Below are 15,799 nucleotides of genomic sequence, written 5' to 3'. Positions count from 1 at the left end.
GCTTTCTCCTTCCTCTCTATGTTATTTTATGAAGTACAATAGCTGGGAGTCTAGGAAGAACTGAAAGTAGACGATCACTGTTGCCCTAGAGCATCTGCATCCTGAGTTTTGGCAGCAGAAAGCATCAATTCTTGAATGAAATAATCAGTGTGAGAGAGGTAGTATTTGTTAGACATTTTTCTTGTAATTTTAGATAATGATTCTTGTGTTGGAAGGAAGAATGGGTGAATGTTTTACTGAGAGGAAGGGTAAGGTTGTATATGAATACCTTCAACCCAAAGGACAGGTTGTCACTACAATGGGAGGGGAGAGGGGAAGAAGGGAAATAGTGTAATGGGGAGCAATTATAGTAGGCATTGTTCTGAAGTAAATGTGTTTTATGCACACACAGACAGACAGACAGATAGATTGATTGATTTGGGAACGGGAAGGAAGGGGAAGCAATCATACAAATGATTTTTATTTTATCTTAATTAATAATGTAATTTCCACAATATAATTGTTAAATATAAATAAAATGTTTTTAACCAACCAGGGGTCAAATATGTGTATAGGCATATTAGCAAATCGAACAGCGGAAGCTGGGATATGTCAACTCATGGAGATGTTTATCTCCAATAAGTTGCAAAAATCACTTTTGCAAATGGAGCTTTTTTTGGAAACTAGGCAAGGGAGGTTTATATGTCTCTGGAAAATCCAGGGTGGGAGAAAGAACTCTTGTCTATTGGAGGCAAGTGTGAATGTTGCAATTAATCATCTTGATTAGCATTGCAAAGCCTTGCAGTTTCAAGGCCTGTATGATTCTTGTCTGGGGGAATCCTTTGTTGGGAGGTATTAGCTAGTCCTGATTTATTCATTCCCCTGTTGTTCTTTATTTACTGTCCTTATTTGAGAGTTTTTTTTAAATACTGGTAGACAGATTTTGTTCATTTTCAAGAACAAGCCATGAGAGTAAAGACAAAGATCCACCCAGAGGAAAAGTGTTCTTACCATACATCAAGGGAACCACTGACTGATTAAGGAATCTGATGAGGAAACACAAACTACAAACTATCTACAGACCCACTAAGAAAATCCAACAAATGCCACGTTCAGCAAAAGACAAGAGGGATCCTCTCACCTCTACAGGAGTCTACTGTATACCATGCAGCTGTGAACAAGTCTACATAGGGACCACCAAGCGCAGCGTTGCCCAAATACAAATCAAGGAACATGAAAGGCACTGCAGACTAATTCAACCAGAGAAGTCAGCCATAGCAGAGCACTTGATGGACACAGTATATTATTTGAGAACACGGAAATGCTTGACCACTCCAACAACTATCATGTCAGACTACACAGAGAAGCCATTGAAATCCACAAGCATGTGGACTATTTCAACAGAAAGTAGGAAACCATGAAAATGAATAAAATCTGGGCACCAATATTAAAAAACCCCCCTCAAAAATTAGAATAGTAAATAAAGAACAACACTCTGAAAGCAGTGTGGAGGATGCCTGCCATAGATATGGGCGAAACGTCAAGAAAGAATGCTTCTGGAACATGGCCATACAGCCCGAAAACTCACAGCAACCCAAAAGAAAGCTAGTTCTGACATTCTCCTGATTGCCCTTGTCTTTATAGTATGCTTCTCTTTGACGTGGTTTCTTTACCATCCCACATTCCAATGTAAATTCATTCCCAAAGCAATCAATTTTCTATCCCCTATCTCCACCCAGTTTCTGGTTCCCGTTTCTAAGTTTTCACAGACTTTTATCTCTGTTTCTCTAAACAACTTCCCTCCATCCCAGTTGTCCATAAACGTGTCAGACAAATGATTCTGGTTCTTCCAAAGCTGAATTGGAGGGCCTTACAGTTTTGCAGCAATAAAGAAAATCACTTTTGCAAATAGGTGCTTTTTATTTTATTTTTCAAAATACACAAACATCTTACAAACAAAATGTAACTACTAAAATTATATAAAGCTACTGTATTTTTTAGCCTGTTAAACCCCGTTATGAGTGCACACTCACATTAGATATGTTTTCAGCTTTTGGTTTATTTTTCCTCTTTCAAAACACTTGATTGTTTGGAAATTTAAAATGGGCTACTCCTATGCTTCCAATAACTTCACACTTTATAAATATTGGAGTTTTGTTTTCTAAAAACTATTTGTCCATTAAAAGGTTCACTGACCATTAAAAGTAGCTGTGTATAATCTTTGAATAATGTTAATTTCAATTATATAGAGTAATTTTAAGCTATTAAAGATAATTCATCTATATTTTCTGATGGTGACATGTTTGCTAAAAATCTTCCTTGTAGACTTCTCCCCATTCCTTATATTTGCGCCTGTAAAAGACAAAGTGAACAGGTAAGATTACAAGCACATGTTTTGAATAACTATTTGTTATGTGGATAATTCTTAATCTAAAACAGAATAGTTTTTAATGTGATTCACATATTGCTTCAAAATAATGCTGTATACGCAAATGTTAGTATTGGAGTACTATAAGTTGGTTTCATTCTAGGCATGTTAAGGCCTGCTCTCTTCACTGACAAGAAATAGCCTTTTTAAAAAAGGCATCAATTTTTAAATTGTTGGGGTAGAATCTAAGAATTAGAAGAGAATGTAAAAGGCCATCTAGTCTACTCCCCAGCCACACAGCCATCCTGGACAAATCATTGGTGACATTAAATGTTTTCAAATGTTGATATATTTCTATTAATTTTGTTGAACAATTAATTTAAATCAGCTATGCAATACTATCCCCCACTCATCAAATTAAGAGCATCACTGGCAAAAAACAGATGCCTGTAGTTTTAAACTGTAGCACAGATACATGTTACTAGAAGGATATAATTTAATTCTTTTACACAAAAATCAAATATTTTAGAAGTGTTCTCTTTCCTGGGGAACATTATATGAGTTTGATTCATATTCAAGTTTTTACATTGGGACTGTTTTAATTAAAATATTGCTAAACAATGCTTTGTACAATTTCCCTGAATTTTGAGCAAAAATGATCAAGAATAACTTGTGCAAAACTATAAGCTCTATGCTAATAATCTCATGTGTTTTTCCTGTTATTGATTTTTTTTTAAAAAAATACATCAATCTGTTTACTCTCCTAAATGAGGAAATAAATAAATAAATATTGCAAGATAACTGAGGGTTTTTAAGGAAATGTTTTCAGATAATTATCACTTTTACTGAGGATAAACACTTGAATATTCTTTACATTTCTATGCTAGGTCTAAGATGTAAAAAGGACAGACAAGTTGATCAAGAAGAAACACATGGTTTATCTATTCACAATGCTTAACTAATAAAAGAAAAGAGAGATTGATATTTATGTCTCTATTAGGTTGTGCAATCAATGAAAAAAGTTTTAAAACTCATTACAAAATTAGGGGTGCCGGTGTTTTATTTCTAAAGTGTTTCTAAAGTATCAATAGTGAAATGTTGTTACTTTTCATTATAGTAATTGAGCAAGTGCGGAAAATTCAGGGGCTCCTTTCTCCCTCATTTTTACAGTTATTGAGGTGAAACTTGCTTCAATGGTAGAACACATTAGCCCATCAAATTTCAGAATGTTTCACTTATCCACAGATTTTTGGGGAATTTTTAAAGTTTATATACACAATATTTTAAACAAAAACTGCAAGAGCTATCCCCATTGACTTTTCTATAAAATAACACAAGATAAAAGGGAATCATTCCCCCAACTTTCAGAAAAATTCATACTGATTTTAGGGATTTTTAATTTTTTGACAAAAAAACCTTTTTTTAAGAAGCCACAACAGCTATCTCATTGAATGTCTCTCATATTAACCAATAGAATTTCCATTTAGGGGTTTATTCCCAGCTCAGCACAGAGATTTACTTACTAGAATGACCATTCACTCCTCCTCTTTGCAGATTCAACAATTTATTGGAATTCTGGTTGGCTGCTTCTATGGAGGGACAAATCTCTCCCCTCTTCTGATTGGGGCTTTCTGATGCTGAACGGAATTCTGGTAAAATGCAGTTTAGGGTATGGCCTTTTGAATTTTCTGGCATAAGGCACCTTCCTTCCCAAACTACATTTCCCAGAATTCTGTGCTTTCTCAGTCTGTTCCCCAGAGAACTCTGCTTTCTTCCTGCTGCTTCCCTCTCCTAATGGTGAAAGAGGGGAGGGGTTGGTTGATTGGTTTTTGAGAATTATCAGTTCATCACTGGAACAAGGGCATTTTCCATCCAGCCTGAAACAGGCAACTATTAGACCTATTCTAAAAAAGGCATCCCTTGATTCCTCTATTCTATCGAACTATCGACAAATTTCAAACCTCCCATTCTTAGGCAAGGTTCTGGAGCATGTGGTGGCCTCTCAACTCCAGGGATTCTTGGATGAAACCGATTATCTTGACCCATTCCAGTTTGGCTTCAGGCCTGGTCATGACATTGAGATGGCTTTGTTCGCCTTGGTGGATGACCTCCGTAGAGAGCTTGACAGGGGGAGTGTGTCCCTGTTGGTTCTCTTAGACATCTCAGCAGCTTTCGAGACCATCAACCATGGTATCCTTCTGGGACAGCTCTCCGGGATGGGCCTTGGGGGTACTGCTTTGCAGTGGCTCCAGTCCTTCCTGGAGGGCTGATCCCAGATGGTGAAGCTGGGGGACACCTGCTCGGACCCCTGGCCTTTGACCTGTGGGGTCCCGCAAGGTTCCATTCTGTCCCCCATGCTTTTTAATATCTACATTAGGCTTGCTCAAATAATTCGTTTTCCCCGTTTACCGTTATTGATTCGTTATTTTCGTTAGTTTTGAAGCAATATTGAACCTTGGTTGTCCACACTCCTGGATATTGCGGTTTCGAACCGCGATTGGCCGTTTTCCGTTATGGCGCCTTTTTTTTCGTTTTTAAAAAATGCTTTTGCAAATCACCCAAACTTGTTTAATGGCACTGGGGCAACCTAGCGTGTTGTTGGCACCTTGTGGCCAATCAGAGAGCACGTTAAACCAGGGGGAGGGGCTGGTAGGACGTCCTGAATGAAAAGAGCCTGCAGTCAGCCTCGTGGCTCATTCGCTCCGGGGATTCTGAAGAGGGTGGAAGGGAGTTTGGGCAGGCAGGCAGTAAACTTTGCTGCGTCACAGCCTCCTTGGCTGTTTTCTAGAGCTGAGCTAGGCTGAAGACCGGGAGAAAACTTTGGGTGGGTGAGTTTGGGAGGTGTGGGGAAACAGTTGGGTGTTGGGTGTTGCTTTTATAATTTTTTGCAAAGGGCCTGTGGGTGTTTTTTTCCTCACGAGATTGGCGTTTGCAATTTTCCCACACGGCCAGCAATGGTGATTTGGCCCTTGCCTCATGCAGGGCTGTTTTTCTCCGTGCCAGGGTCTCTGAATAAAAAGCCAACTTTGCCAAAAACAACTGCAGCTCCCATTATTCCTTGGTAGAACTCCAAAAATCCTTTTTGGGGAAAAAGGGAACCACTTTTGGCCTCATTGCTCAAATAGGGCGGTCTCTCCGTGAAAGGGTCGCTTCCTGTGTGTTTCAAAAGCCAACTTTGCCAAAAACAACTGCAGCTCCCATTATTCCTTGGTAGAACTCCAAAAATCCTTTTTGGGGAAAAAGGGAACCACTTTTGGCCTCATTGCTCAAATAGGGCGGTCTCTCCGTGAAAGGGTCACTTCCTGTGTGTTTCAAAAGCCAACTTTGCCAAAAACAACTGCAGCTCCCATTATTCCTTGGTAGAACTCCAAAAATCCTTTTTGGGGAAAAAGGGAACCACTTTTGGCCTCATTGCTCAAATAGGGCGGTCTCTCCGTGAAAGGGTCGCTTCCTGTGTGTTTGAAAAGCCAACTTTGCCAAAAACAACTGCAGCTCCCATTATTCCTTGGTAGAACTCCAAAAATCCTTTTTGGGGAAAAAGGGAACCACTTTTGGCCTCTCATTGCTCAAATAGGGCGGTCTCTCCGTGAAAGGGTCGCTTCCTGTGTGTTTCAAAAGCCAACTTTGCCAAAAACAACTGCAGCTCCCATTATTCCTTGGTAGAACTCCAAAAATCCTTTTTGGGGAAAAAGGGAACCACTTTTGGCCTCATTGCTCAAATAGGGCGGTCTCTCCGTGAAAGGGTCGCTTCCTGTGTGTTTCAAAAGCCAACTTTGCCAAAAACAACTGCAGCTCCCATTATTCCTTGGCAGAACTCCAAAAATCCTTTTTGGGGAAAAAGGGAACCACTTTTGGCCTCATTGCTCAAATAGGGCGGTCTCTCCGTGAAAGGGTCGCTTCCTGTGTGTTTCAAAAGCCAACTTTGCCAAAAACAACTGCAGCTCCCATTATTCCTTGGCAGAACTCCAAAAATCCTTTTTGGGGAAAAAGGGAACCACTTTTGGCCTCATTGCTCAAATAGGGCGGTCTCTCCGTGAAAGGGTCGCTTCCTGTGTGTTTCAAAAGCCAACTTTGCCAAAAACAACTGCAGCTCCCATTATTCCTTGGCAGAACTCCAAAAATCCTTTTTGGGGAAAAAGGGAACCACTTTTGGCCTCATTGCTCAAATAGGGCGGTCTCTCCGTGAAAGGGTCGCTTCCTGTGTGTTTCAAAAGCCAACTTTGCCAAAAACAACTGCAGCTCCCATTATTCCTTGGCAGAACTCCAAAAATCCTTTTTGGGGAAAAGGGGAACCACTTTTGGCCTCATTGCTCAAATAGGGCGGTCTCTCCGTGAAAGGGTCGCTTCCTGTGTGTTTCAAAAGCCAACTTTGCCAAAAACAACTGCAGCTCCCATTATTCCTTGGTAGAACTCCAAAAATCCTTTTTGGGGAAAAAGGGAACCACTTTTGGCCTCATTGCTCAAATAGGGCGGTCTCTCCGTGAAAGGGTCGCTTCCTGTGTGTTTCAAAAGCCAACTTTGCCAAAAACAACTGCAGCTCCCATTATTCCTTGGCAGAACTAGAAAGTACAGGTATCCCCTTGTAAAAAAATAAAATTAGCTAAAAAATACATAGACGGTTTTGCGGCAGTTAAGATAGTAATAACATAACACGTTGCCAATCAAGAAACAAGAAATATTTTTCAACACTTCCACGACACCTTTCCATCCCCCCATCTGTCTCCTGAAAACACTCCTGCTGTCATGAAACGTTCAGCTGTACGCGGGTCTGGGGGAGCAAGTCCTGATAGTGGTAAAGGCACAGCCAGGACACTGTGGGGGGCCAAAAAAGTAAGGGTGGGTCCCATCCGTCTGGAACGCCGAACTATGGGAGTGGGTGGTCTTGATGAAGAAGCCGGCTGTTCGCATGCAGAGAGTACACAGCCCTCCACACCGAGCCAGTTGTCTTATAGAGCTGAGACCACAGGACGATCAATGGAACATACAGGTTTAGCCGTCCTGGAACTACAGGTGGTGGATAGTGAGGATATAGATAACCCCACCCCTCCACCCGCTACTGACAGTGAGGAGGAGGTAGAGGAGGTTGTACTATCCAAACAAAAACTTTCTCAAGCTGACGAAAGGGTGCCCACGACTCCTATCTCAGTGGGCGTCCCCACAGTGGCTGTGGGGAGGCCTAGGTCTTATATTTGGGACCATTTCCATGTGCACTCTCAGAGTGCTACCTTGGCTGTTTGTAGGCACTGTGGGACAAATATCAGCAGAGGCAGAGACCTGAGACATCTTTCGACCTCGGGGTTGAGTTCTCACTTGAAGCGACACCATCCCTCCGTATCGGTACGAGGGGGAACTGCAAGCCCTTCCAGTGGCAGCATTAGCACACATAGTTCTCCTGGTGAAGATGGTGGAAGGCAGACACAGTCCACCTTGGAGGATTGGGCCATTCCATTACCCAGAAAGAAAACGGGGGAAACATTACTCACACCCCAGCAGATAACCCAAACTGTGGGAGAGATGATTGCCCTTGATCACCATCCCTTCCGCCTGGTAGAACAAGAAGGCTTCGTACGCCTTATGAAACGACTGTGCCCCCGATACAAAATCCCCTCCCGTCACACCTTTTCCAGAAAAGTAATTCCCGGCTTGTACGAGGGCTGTAAGGAACGCATTTCACAGATGTTGCGTAGCGCCATGGGAGGACACATCCATTTTACTTCTGACATTTGGTCAAGCTTGGGAGGAGGCCATTCCTACCTCTCTCTCACAGCACATTGGTGGGAGAAGGAAGGCAGTATGGATACATCCCATCGTTGGGCACTCCTCGCGTTGGAGGTTGTTGATCGAGATCACAAGGCAGAGACCATCTGCAGCTCTCTGGAAAACATTATGGGGGAGTGGATGCAGTATAGGCCAGAAGAAATGAGGAGGGGCTTTATGGTGACTGACGCTGGGAAAAATATGATCAAAGCGGTTGAAAGTGCCGGGTTTCAGAATGTGTCCTGCATGGCCCACATGCTTCACAATACCGTCAAGGAAGGTTTAAAGAGCCCAGAAGAGCAGCCAGCCAGCAACGCAAACATCTCCCTGCTGATCGAGCGCTGTAGAAAGATTGCGGGCTACTTCCAGAGGAGCATCAAGGCAGCCCGGCAGCTGAGAGAGAGGCAGAGCCTTGAAGGCCTCCCGCAGCACAAGCTGCTCCAGGACGTCTCAACTCGGTGGAATTCAACCTTTAAAATGCTTGAACGCATGGTCGAGCAGCAGAAGGCGGTACACGGCATCTCGTTCACTTTGGTTGCGCCAGTTAGCAAACTTGTTCCAAATAAGCAAGAGTGGGACACCATCTCCCAGCTAGTAGACATACTAAAGCCATTCAAACATGCCACTGACACCCTTTCGGACTCCAAAGCCCTTCTTAGCCAGGCAGTGCCCATGGTCTTGAGGCTAAGGAGGCACCTAGAAAGGCTTGGGGCCGGTCGAACAATGGACTCCCTGGCTGGACCGCTGACACCGCCGGCCCAGGAGGTGGTGAGGAGGTTGTCCTTTGCTGTACGGAAACGCCTAGAGCCACTTCTTTCCAGCAAAGTCCATATGCTGGCGGCCTTGTGTGATCCCCGGCTAAAGTACAACGTCTGCCCAAAAGACTTTACCATGTGGAAGGCCCAACTAGTTAACCTTGTAAGGGAGGTCTTTGCTGCCAGGGTGGAGGAAACGGCCACAGCGGCCCCTCTTCCGGAAATGCCTGTAACCCCCAGCACTAGCGCTAGTGGCGAGACAGAAAGTCCCACGGAGCTGGGAGGTGTTTGCCGAAGGGATACGGATCTCCAGCAGCGACCAGGAAACGTATTTTTTGCAGAGACGGTGGCCATACTAGCCTGCTCTGAAGAATCCTCTTTGCTGGCTTCTGCTCAAAAGGTAGACTCGGCCGAATGCTCGGTCAACAGGTACTTTGAGGAGCCTCCTGAGATAATCTCTTGTGATCCATTGGCCTATTGGGCTTCACGCGAACACATGTGGCCGGACCTGTCACACGTAGCCCGCCAGTTCCTCAGCTGTCCTCCCACGAGCGTGCAGAGCGAAAGGGTCTTCAGCCTAGCGGGAGATGTAGTCACGCCCCACCGCAGCTTGCTGGACCCGCAAACAGTTGAGAAATTGGTTTTCCTGAAGGCCAACCTTCCCGTGTTGAATTTCCCAGATTTGGATTTTGACACCGACGGCTCTTAGAACAATAGTTCTCCTTTAATCAGCTCTGCTTCAGAGTAACTTTGGCTAATTTGGTGGGTGGCCAGGGGTGGGGTTGCCCCTTTGGACTCTGTCAAACAACTCTCTCCTCTAACCTACAATGCTTTCCTCTCTCTTTTTCCTTCCTTTCTCGTCTTTATCATCACTCACCGTTGCCCACTGTTGTTTTCGGGTTCATCAATCACAAGGCGCCGTTTCCCGAATCATAGAATCATGGAACCATAGAAAAGTAGAGTTGGAATACAACTCATGGGCCATCGAGTTCTCCCCCAATAGAGACGCAGGAAGTTTCATTCAAAGCATTCCCGACAGATGGCCATCGAGCCTATGCTAAAAAGCTTCAAAAGAAGGAGGCCCCAACACAGTCCGGGGGAGACAGTTCCACTCCAGAACACTCTTCACAGTCAGGAAGTTCTTCCTGATGTTCCGGTGGAATCACCATTCCACTTGTTGGAACACACTGCTCCGTCCTGTTGTCTTCTGGTCAGCAGAAAATAAGCTTGCTTCCTCCTCCCTATGACTACCCCTCACATATTTGTACATTGCTAACATTTCTCCTCTCAGCCTTCTCTTCTGCAGGCCAAACAATGATTACCAGCTAATAAAGCCTGTACTCATACTGCTTGATCAGACCCTTTTTCATTGTAGTCGGAATCCTCTATACACTTTCAAGCTTGAACGCATCTCCATTTATCTGCGTTGCGCAAAGTTGGACATATTATTCCAGGTGCGGTATGACCACGGCAGAGTAGAGTGGGAACAGGACTGCCTTGGATCTAGACGACGATATTCCCCAGTTTATGCATGCCTAAAGCCCATTGGATATTTGCTCTGCCACAAACCATAGTAGGCTCATTGTTATGTTGTTGTCCACGAGGACTCACAGACAGTTTTCTCACACACTGCTGTGAAGGTAGGCGTCCAAAGAAATGTCGCTTGGATTTACATTATGTTTAACAAAGTGAAGTTTCTTTCATATGTCCCTGTAGAACTTAATAAAGTTACTTTTGGTCCATCTCTGTAGTCTGAAGTCACAAAGTTTTTTCTCTCCCTCAATAGTGACGCTCTAGAGGTAGAAGGATTTTTGGTAAGAAATTACTCCATGAAATCCTAGGTAGGATATGCATCCTCTTTGGGTTCATTACGGATTTCGTTCAATTCCATTTTTTATTTTTTTGGGTTCAAACATTACTTCCCTCATGAGCCATGAATTTTTGGACTTCTCCTGATCCTAAGAGTTCCTGTACAGAAAGAGCAGTGATATATTTGATGAGGATACTTCGGATATTCATTTAAGGTGAAGGAATACGCCAGAGTCATATTTTTTTGATATATCTGTCCATCTGAACGTTTGAGGACGCGTTTTGCCACGGGGAGTAATACAATACCTAGACTTTGGCCACTGGCCAGCACTTCTCTAAAGTTTCATCTTTCACTGTCCCATCGGCTAGAGCAGTTAGGGTCGACGCAGTGGCCGCGGTACGGCCGCCTTTGGTCCCCCTTTCCCTCCTGCCGCGCACGCGGGCAGTGGCGTTTGCCCGTCAGGGCGTGTGCCTTTGCGGCTGATAGTGACCTCTGGGCGCAGGTTCCGTCGAGTGCGAACCACATTTTGCTGGCTTGTTGGTATAACTCAGAGGGTCGAATCGTCAAAGACAGTGGAACACCATTAAATTTGGACTATTTTCTCAGAATGTAAACCTTGGGTCCCATCACCCTGAAAGGCTGTGATTGACGCTGTTACTGCGGAACGGCCGCCTTTGGTCCCCCTTTCCCTCCTGCCGCGCACGCGGGCGGTGGCGTTTGCCCGTCAGGGCGTGTGCCTTTGCGGCTGATAGTGACCTCTGGGCGCAGGTTCTGTGGCGTGGGAACTTCAGTTTGCTGGCTTGTTGGCAGGCACAATAGAAGAGGGTGGAATCACCGCACCGCAGCAGGACACCTCGGCCTTGTCCACCTCTTTTTAACATTTTCTTCTTCCACTTTCCAAACGCCTTTAAAGGCAGTGGTACTCGACGCTGTGGCCGCAGGACGGCCGCCTTTTGTTCCCCCCGCTATCTTGCCGCGCACGCGGGCGGTGGCGTTTGCCCGTCAGGGCGTGTGCCTTTGCGGCTGATAGTGACCTCTGGGCGCATGTCCTCTGGCTACGGAAGTGCTTCTTGCTGCCTTGTTGGCAGCGACGATAGAAGAGGGTGGAATCACTGCACCGCTGAAAGCGGGACACCTCGGCCTTGTCCACCACTTTTCTAAATTTTCTTCTTCCACTGTCCCATCATCTTGAGAGGCGGTTGTCGACGCTGTTGCCGAGGGACAGACGCCTACGGTTCCCCTCTCCCTCTGTCCGCGCCCAAGGACGGTGCCCTTTGCCTGTCAGGGCGTGTGCCTTTGCGGCTGCTAGTGACCCTTGGGTGCTGGTTCTGTTTGTTGGTAGGACGATAGAAGAGGGTGGAATCTCACCGCAGAAAGTCTTACACTCAGAAGTAAGACTTGTAATCTTCAACTATCTATGGAGAACTCTCGGACAGATTCAGAAAAGAAATTCCTGTTGGACATCAACGGCGTCACTTCCTTCAAGTCCATGCCATCCTGATGCTATGCCTGTAAGATCACTACCTCCTTGAATCGGACGGGCAGTAAAACATGGAGGATGGACCAGTTGGATCTTCTAACACTCCCAGGCACTGTCTTGTTTTTCAAAAAGGAATTCTTTTTAAAAGTGCCGTTTTTTCCCACGCTCTGCCTTCCTAACGGTCAAGCTCTGACATCTGCAGGTTTCTGGACTACGGCATTGCGATGACAATGCCAGTATGCGGTCCTCCAATTTTTGCATGAAATCTCTTTTCTTTTTTTGTGTAGTGTGGACACAGCTCTGCAAAACCTCTACTAACGTGCAGACCACAGTCCACACCTACAGTGAGATGTTGCAAGAATAAAGTAAAGGTCTGTCAAACCCTCCTCATCCAATCCATGCTGTTGACAGTTATACATCTCTGTGGTTCCCTTTGGCTTCCTTCTCAACCCAGCTTTGGTCATTTACCTGTAATAACACCAGACACACACACAAGTCTTCCCTCTAGTTCAACGCCATAGAAACATTAAACTGACATCAGAGCCGTAAAACATTCCAGTTCCGAAAAGCCTTCGAGGACTGTGGGGTGGATCGCTGGCAGATGAAGAATTGGTTTCCAGGCAAAGAGTATTTCGCACTTTATTGATTTTTAACTCTCAAACTACCTCATCTATGTGCAATTATTCAGCCCTCGGCCACAGAGCCCTGTTGTTACACCTCTGTTTTTTAAGCAGGTAATGCTGTGACACCTTTCTTATTTTATGTGTTATTGATGCAACATTTCCTTTGACAAATATAAAATTTTGGGGTTTAATTGTTCACATTGTATTGCTGACGGCCACGCCCCATGGAAGCTGCTCAGAGTCCCTCCGGGAAGATGGCCCGGGTAATAACAATTCAGATCTTACTGTGGTATTAGAACAATCATTATTGATGTCATGATGTCCACGATTTCCCTGTGGAATGCCAGCTAGCTTGTGTCCTCCCGGGAAGGGTGCGGCCAGGGCCGCTGACGGTTTGCTGTCATGGAGTGTGCCTTTGTGTCGGCGACGGCTACAGACTGTGTTGCTATGGTCTGGTTGACACATTACTCATTGGGGCTTGGGCCCCCATTTCACTAGCAGACGTGAAGATTACACGCCCTTCCCCATGTGGGTTCAGTGGTGGGCGTGGGGCCGGCCAACGGTGGCCGGCCCCCCTGGTCAGTGGGGCTTGTGCCCACAGTTCACTATCAGACGTGAAGAATACACGCCCTTCCCCATGTGGGTTCAGTGGTGGGCGTGGGGCCGGCCAACGGTGGCCGGCCCCCCTGGTCAGTGGGGCTTGTGCCCACAGTTCACTATCAGACGTGAAGAATACACGCCCTTCCCCATGTGGGTTCAGTGGTGGGCGTGGGGCCGGCCAACGGTGGCCGGCCCCCCTGGTCAGTGGGGCTTGGGCCCACAGTTCACTATCAGATGTGAAGAATACACGCCCTTCCCCATGTGGGTTCAGTGGTGGGCGTGGGGCCGGCCAACGGTGGCCGGCCCCCCTGGTCAGTGGGGCTTGGGCCCACAGTTCACTAGCAGACGTTCAGAAGACACGTCTGAGGGGCTTGCGCCCACATTTCCAGGTATTTTACTTCTCTCTCTGTCTCTGGGAAGCGTGCCGGCCCCCCTGGGCAGTATTTCAAGGTGCGGGCGTCGTCGCCTGTGGGTGTATCTTTCTTTTGTTTTGTTTTTGCTGCCTCACGGCCTACGTGGTCGTGTTTCCCGCGGTGCACCGCATCTCTCTTCTCTCTCGGCTGTCGTTCTTTAACCCTTTGTGCGATTTGGCACGGAAGCCTCCTTGGGGGCGGCCTCTCTTTCTTCCTTTTCGGGAAGCGTGCCGGCCAACGGTGGCCGGCCCCCCTGGGCAATATTTCAAGGTGCGGGCGTCGTCGCCTGTGGGTGTATCTTTCTTTTGTTTTGTTTTTGCTGCCTCACGGCCTACGTGGTCGTACTTCCCGCGGTGCACCGCATCTCTCTTCTCTCTCGGCTGTCGTTCTTTAACCCTTTGTGCGATTTGGCACGGAAACCTCCTTGGGGGCGGCCACTCTTTCTTCCTTTTCGGGAAGCGTGCCGGCCAACGGTGGCCGGCCCCCCTGGGCAATATTTCAACGTGCGGGCCTTGCCGGCTGTGGCTTTTTCTTTCTTTTCTTTTCTTGCCTCCAGTATGTTACAACACAATCACACATCACAACACCAAAAAAAGGCCAAAACCAACAACAGGCAATGTGCCGTGCTTTCTATATTTAGTAGTAATATATATAATACAAAATAATAAATACAGCCAGACTTTTGAGCTGCAAGGATATTCAGTGCAATTCAACCAGACCAATAAAAGATTAACCTTCGAAAAAGGCGACCAGGCTTTGAAACAGTGATACTACTCTGAATCTGACCAACCAAAGAATTCCCCTAGATAGCAAGCACCCAGGCTTTGAACCACCGAGGCTATTCATTACAATTCTACCCCCCTAAAAGGCAAGTACCTAACCTTCCAAGCAGCAAGCCTATTCCTTTCTATTCCACCTCACCAAACAAGGATTCCCATAAGAAAATGGCCAGGCTTTCAGGCTACAAAGCTATTATTCACTGTTATTCCACCTACCTAACAAAGAATTCCCATACACCACAGCAACGCGTGGCCGGGCACAGTAAACTATAAAATTGTGCAATAAATCTTAGGAAAGGGCAAACGCTCTGCAATTTAGCAAACAAGCAGGGTGGATTTTGTTCTCCCACTGTACCAAATTTGATCAGTATAGCTGAAAAAATGAGAGCAGGAGAGCCCCCGACCCCCCCCGGGGCTGTTTTGTGGCGACCGCGCATGCGCGTCCGCCATTAACGAATTAATTTCGAAAATAACGAATTTTCGTTAATTTCGAAAAATTTTGGGGGCCAAATTCGTTATTAGCAACAAAAACGAAAAACTGCCCCCTCTAGTTTTTAAACGAGTTTAGAATCAAATTTTTCATGGATCGATCAAGCCTAATCTACATGAAACCACTGGGCGAGGTCATCTGGGGTTTTGGAGTTCGGTGACATCTCTATGCAGATGACACTCAACCCCACTACTCCTTTCCACCTACTTTGATGGAAGCCCCTCGGATCCTATACCAGTGTCTGGCCACTGTGATGGGCTGGATGAGGGCCAACAAGCTGATGCTTAATCCTGATAAGACAGAGGTCCTCCAGGTCAGCCGTTCGACCGATCGGGGCATAGGGTGGCTACCTGTGCTTGACAGGGTCACACTCCCCCTGAAGGTGCAGGTCCACAGTTTGGGGGTCCTGGATTCATCCCTGTCACTTGATGCTCAGGTGTCAGCGGTGGCAGGGAGGGCCTTTGCACAATTAAAACTTGTGCACCAACTGCGACCGTACCTCGAGAAGTCTGGCTCTAGTTACCTCAAGGATGGATTACTGTAATGTGCTCTACGTAGGACTGCCCTTGAAGACGGTCCGGAAATTACAGTTGATACAATGGTCGGCAACTAGGTTACTAACTGGAGCTACTTACAGGAAGTGGTCAACCCCCTGTTCAAGCAGCTTCACTGGCTGCCGATAATATTCCGGGCCCGATTCAAGGTGCATGTTATTACCTACAAAGCTCTAAACGGTTCGGGACCT

The 15,799-nt window shown here is 46.0% G+C and overlaps 1 protein-coding gene across 1 annotated transcript in view; it reads right to left on the bottom strand.

The window, feature by feature from the left end:
• Positions 1 to 1,879: 1,879 nt before the first annotated feature.
• The window catches only part of cfh (complement factor H), a 106,957-nt gene continuing 93,037 nt past the window's right edge, over positions 1,880 to 15,799 (bottom strand). Inside the window, exon 23 of the mRNA XM_062980762.1 lies at positions 1,880 to 2,331. Within this exon, the coding sequence (XP_062836832.1) occupies positions 2,320 to 2,331 (12 nt within the window). The 3' untranslated portion in view covers positions 1,880 to 2,319. The remainder of the gene's footprint in view (positions 2,332 to 15,799) is intronic.

The sequence above is a fragment of the Anolis carolinensis genome, chromosome 4, assembly GCF_035594765.1.
Source record: "Anolis carolinensis isolate JA03-04 chromosome 4, rAnoCar3.1.pri, whole genome shotgun sequence".
Classification (NCBI taxonomy): domain Eukaryota; kingdom Metazoa; phylum Chordata; class Lepidosauria; order Squamata; family Dactyloidae; genus Anolis; species Anolis carolinensis.
Note: the sequence above shows the minus strand (reverse complement) of the source record. Positions and strands in the feature narration are given on the sequence as shown.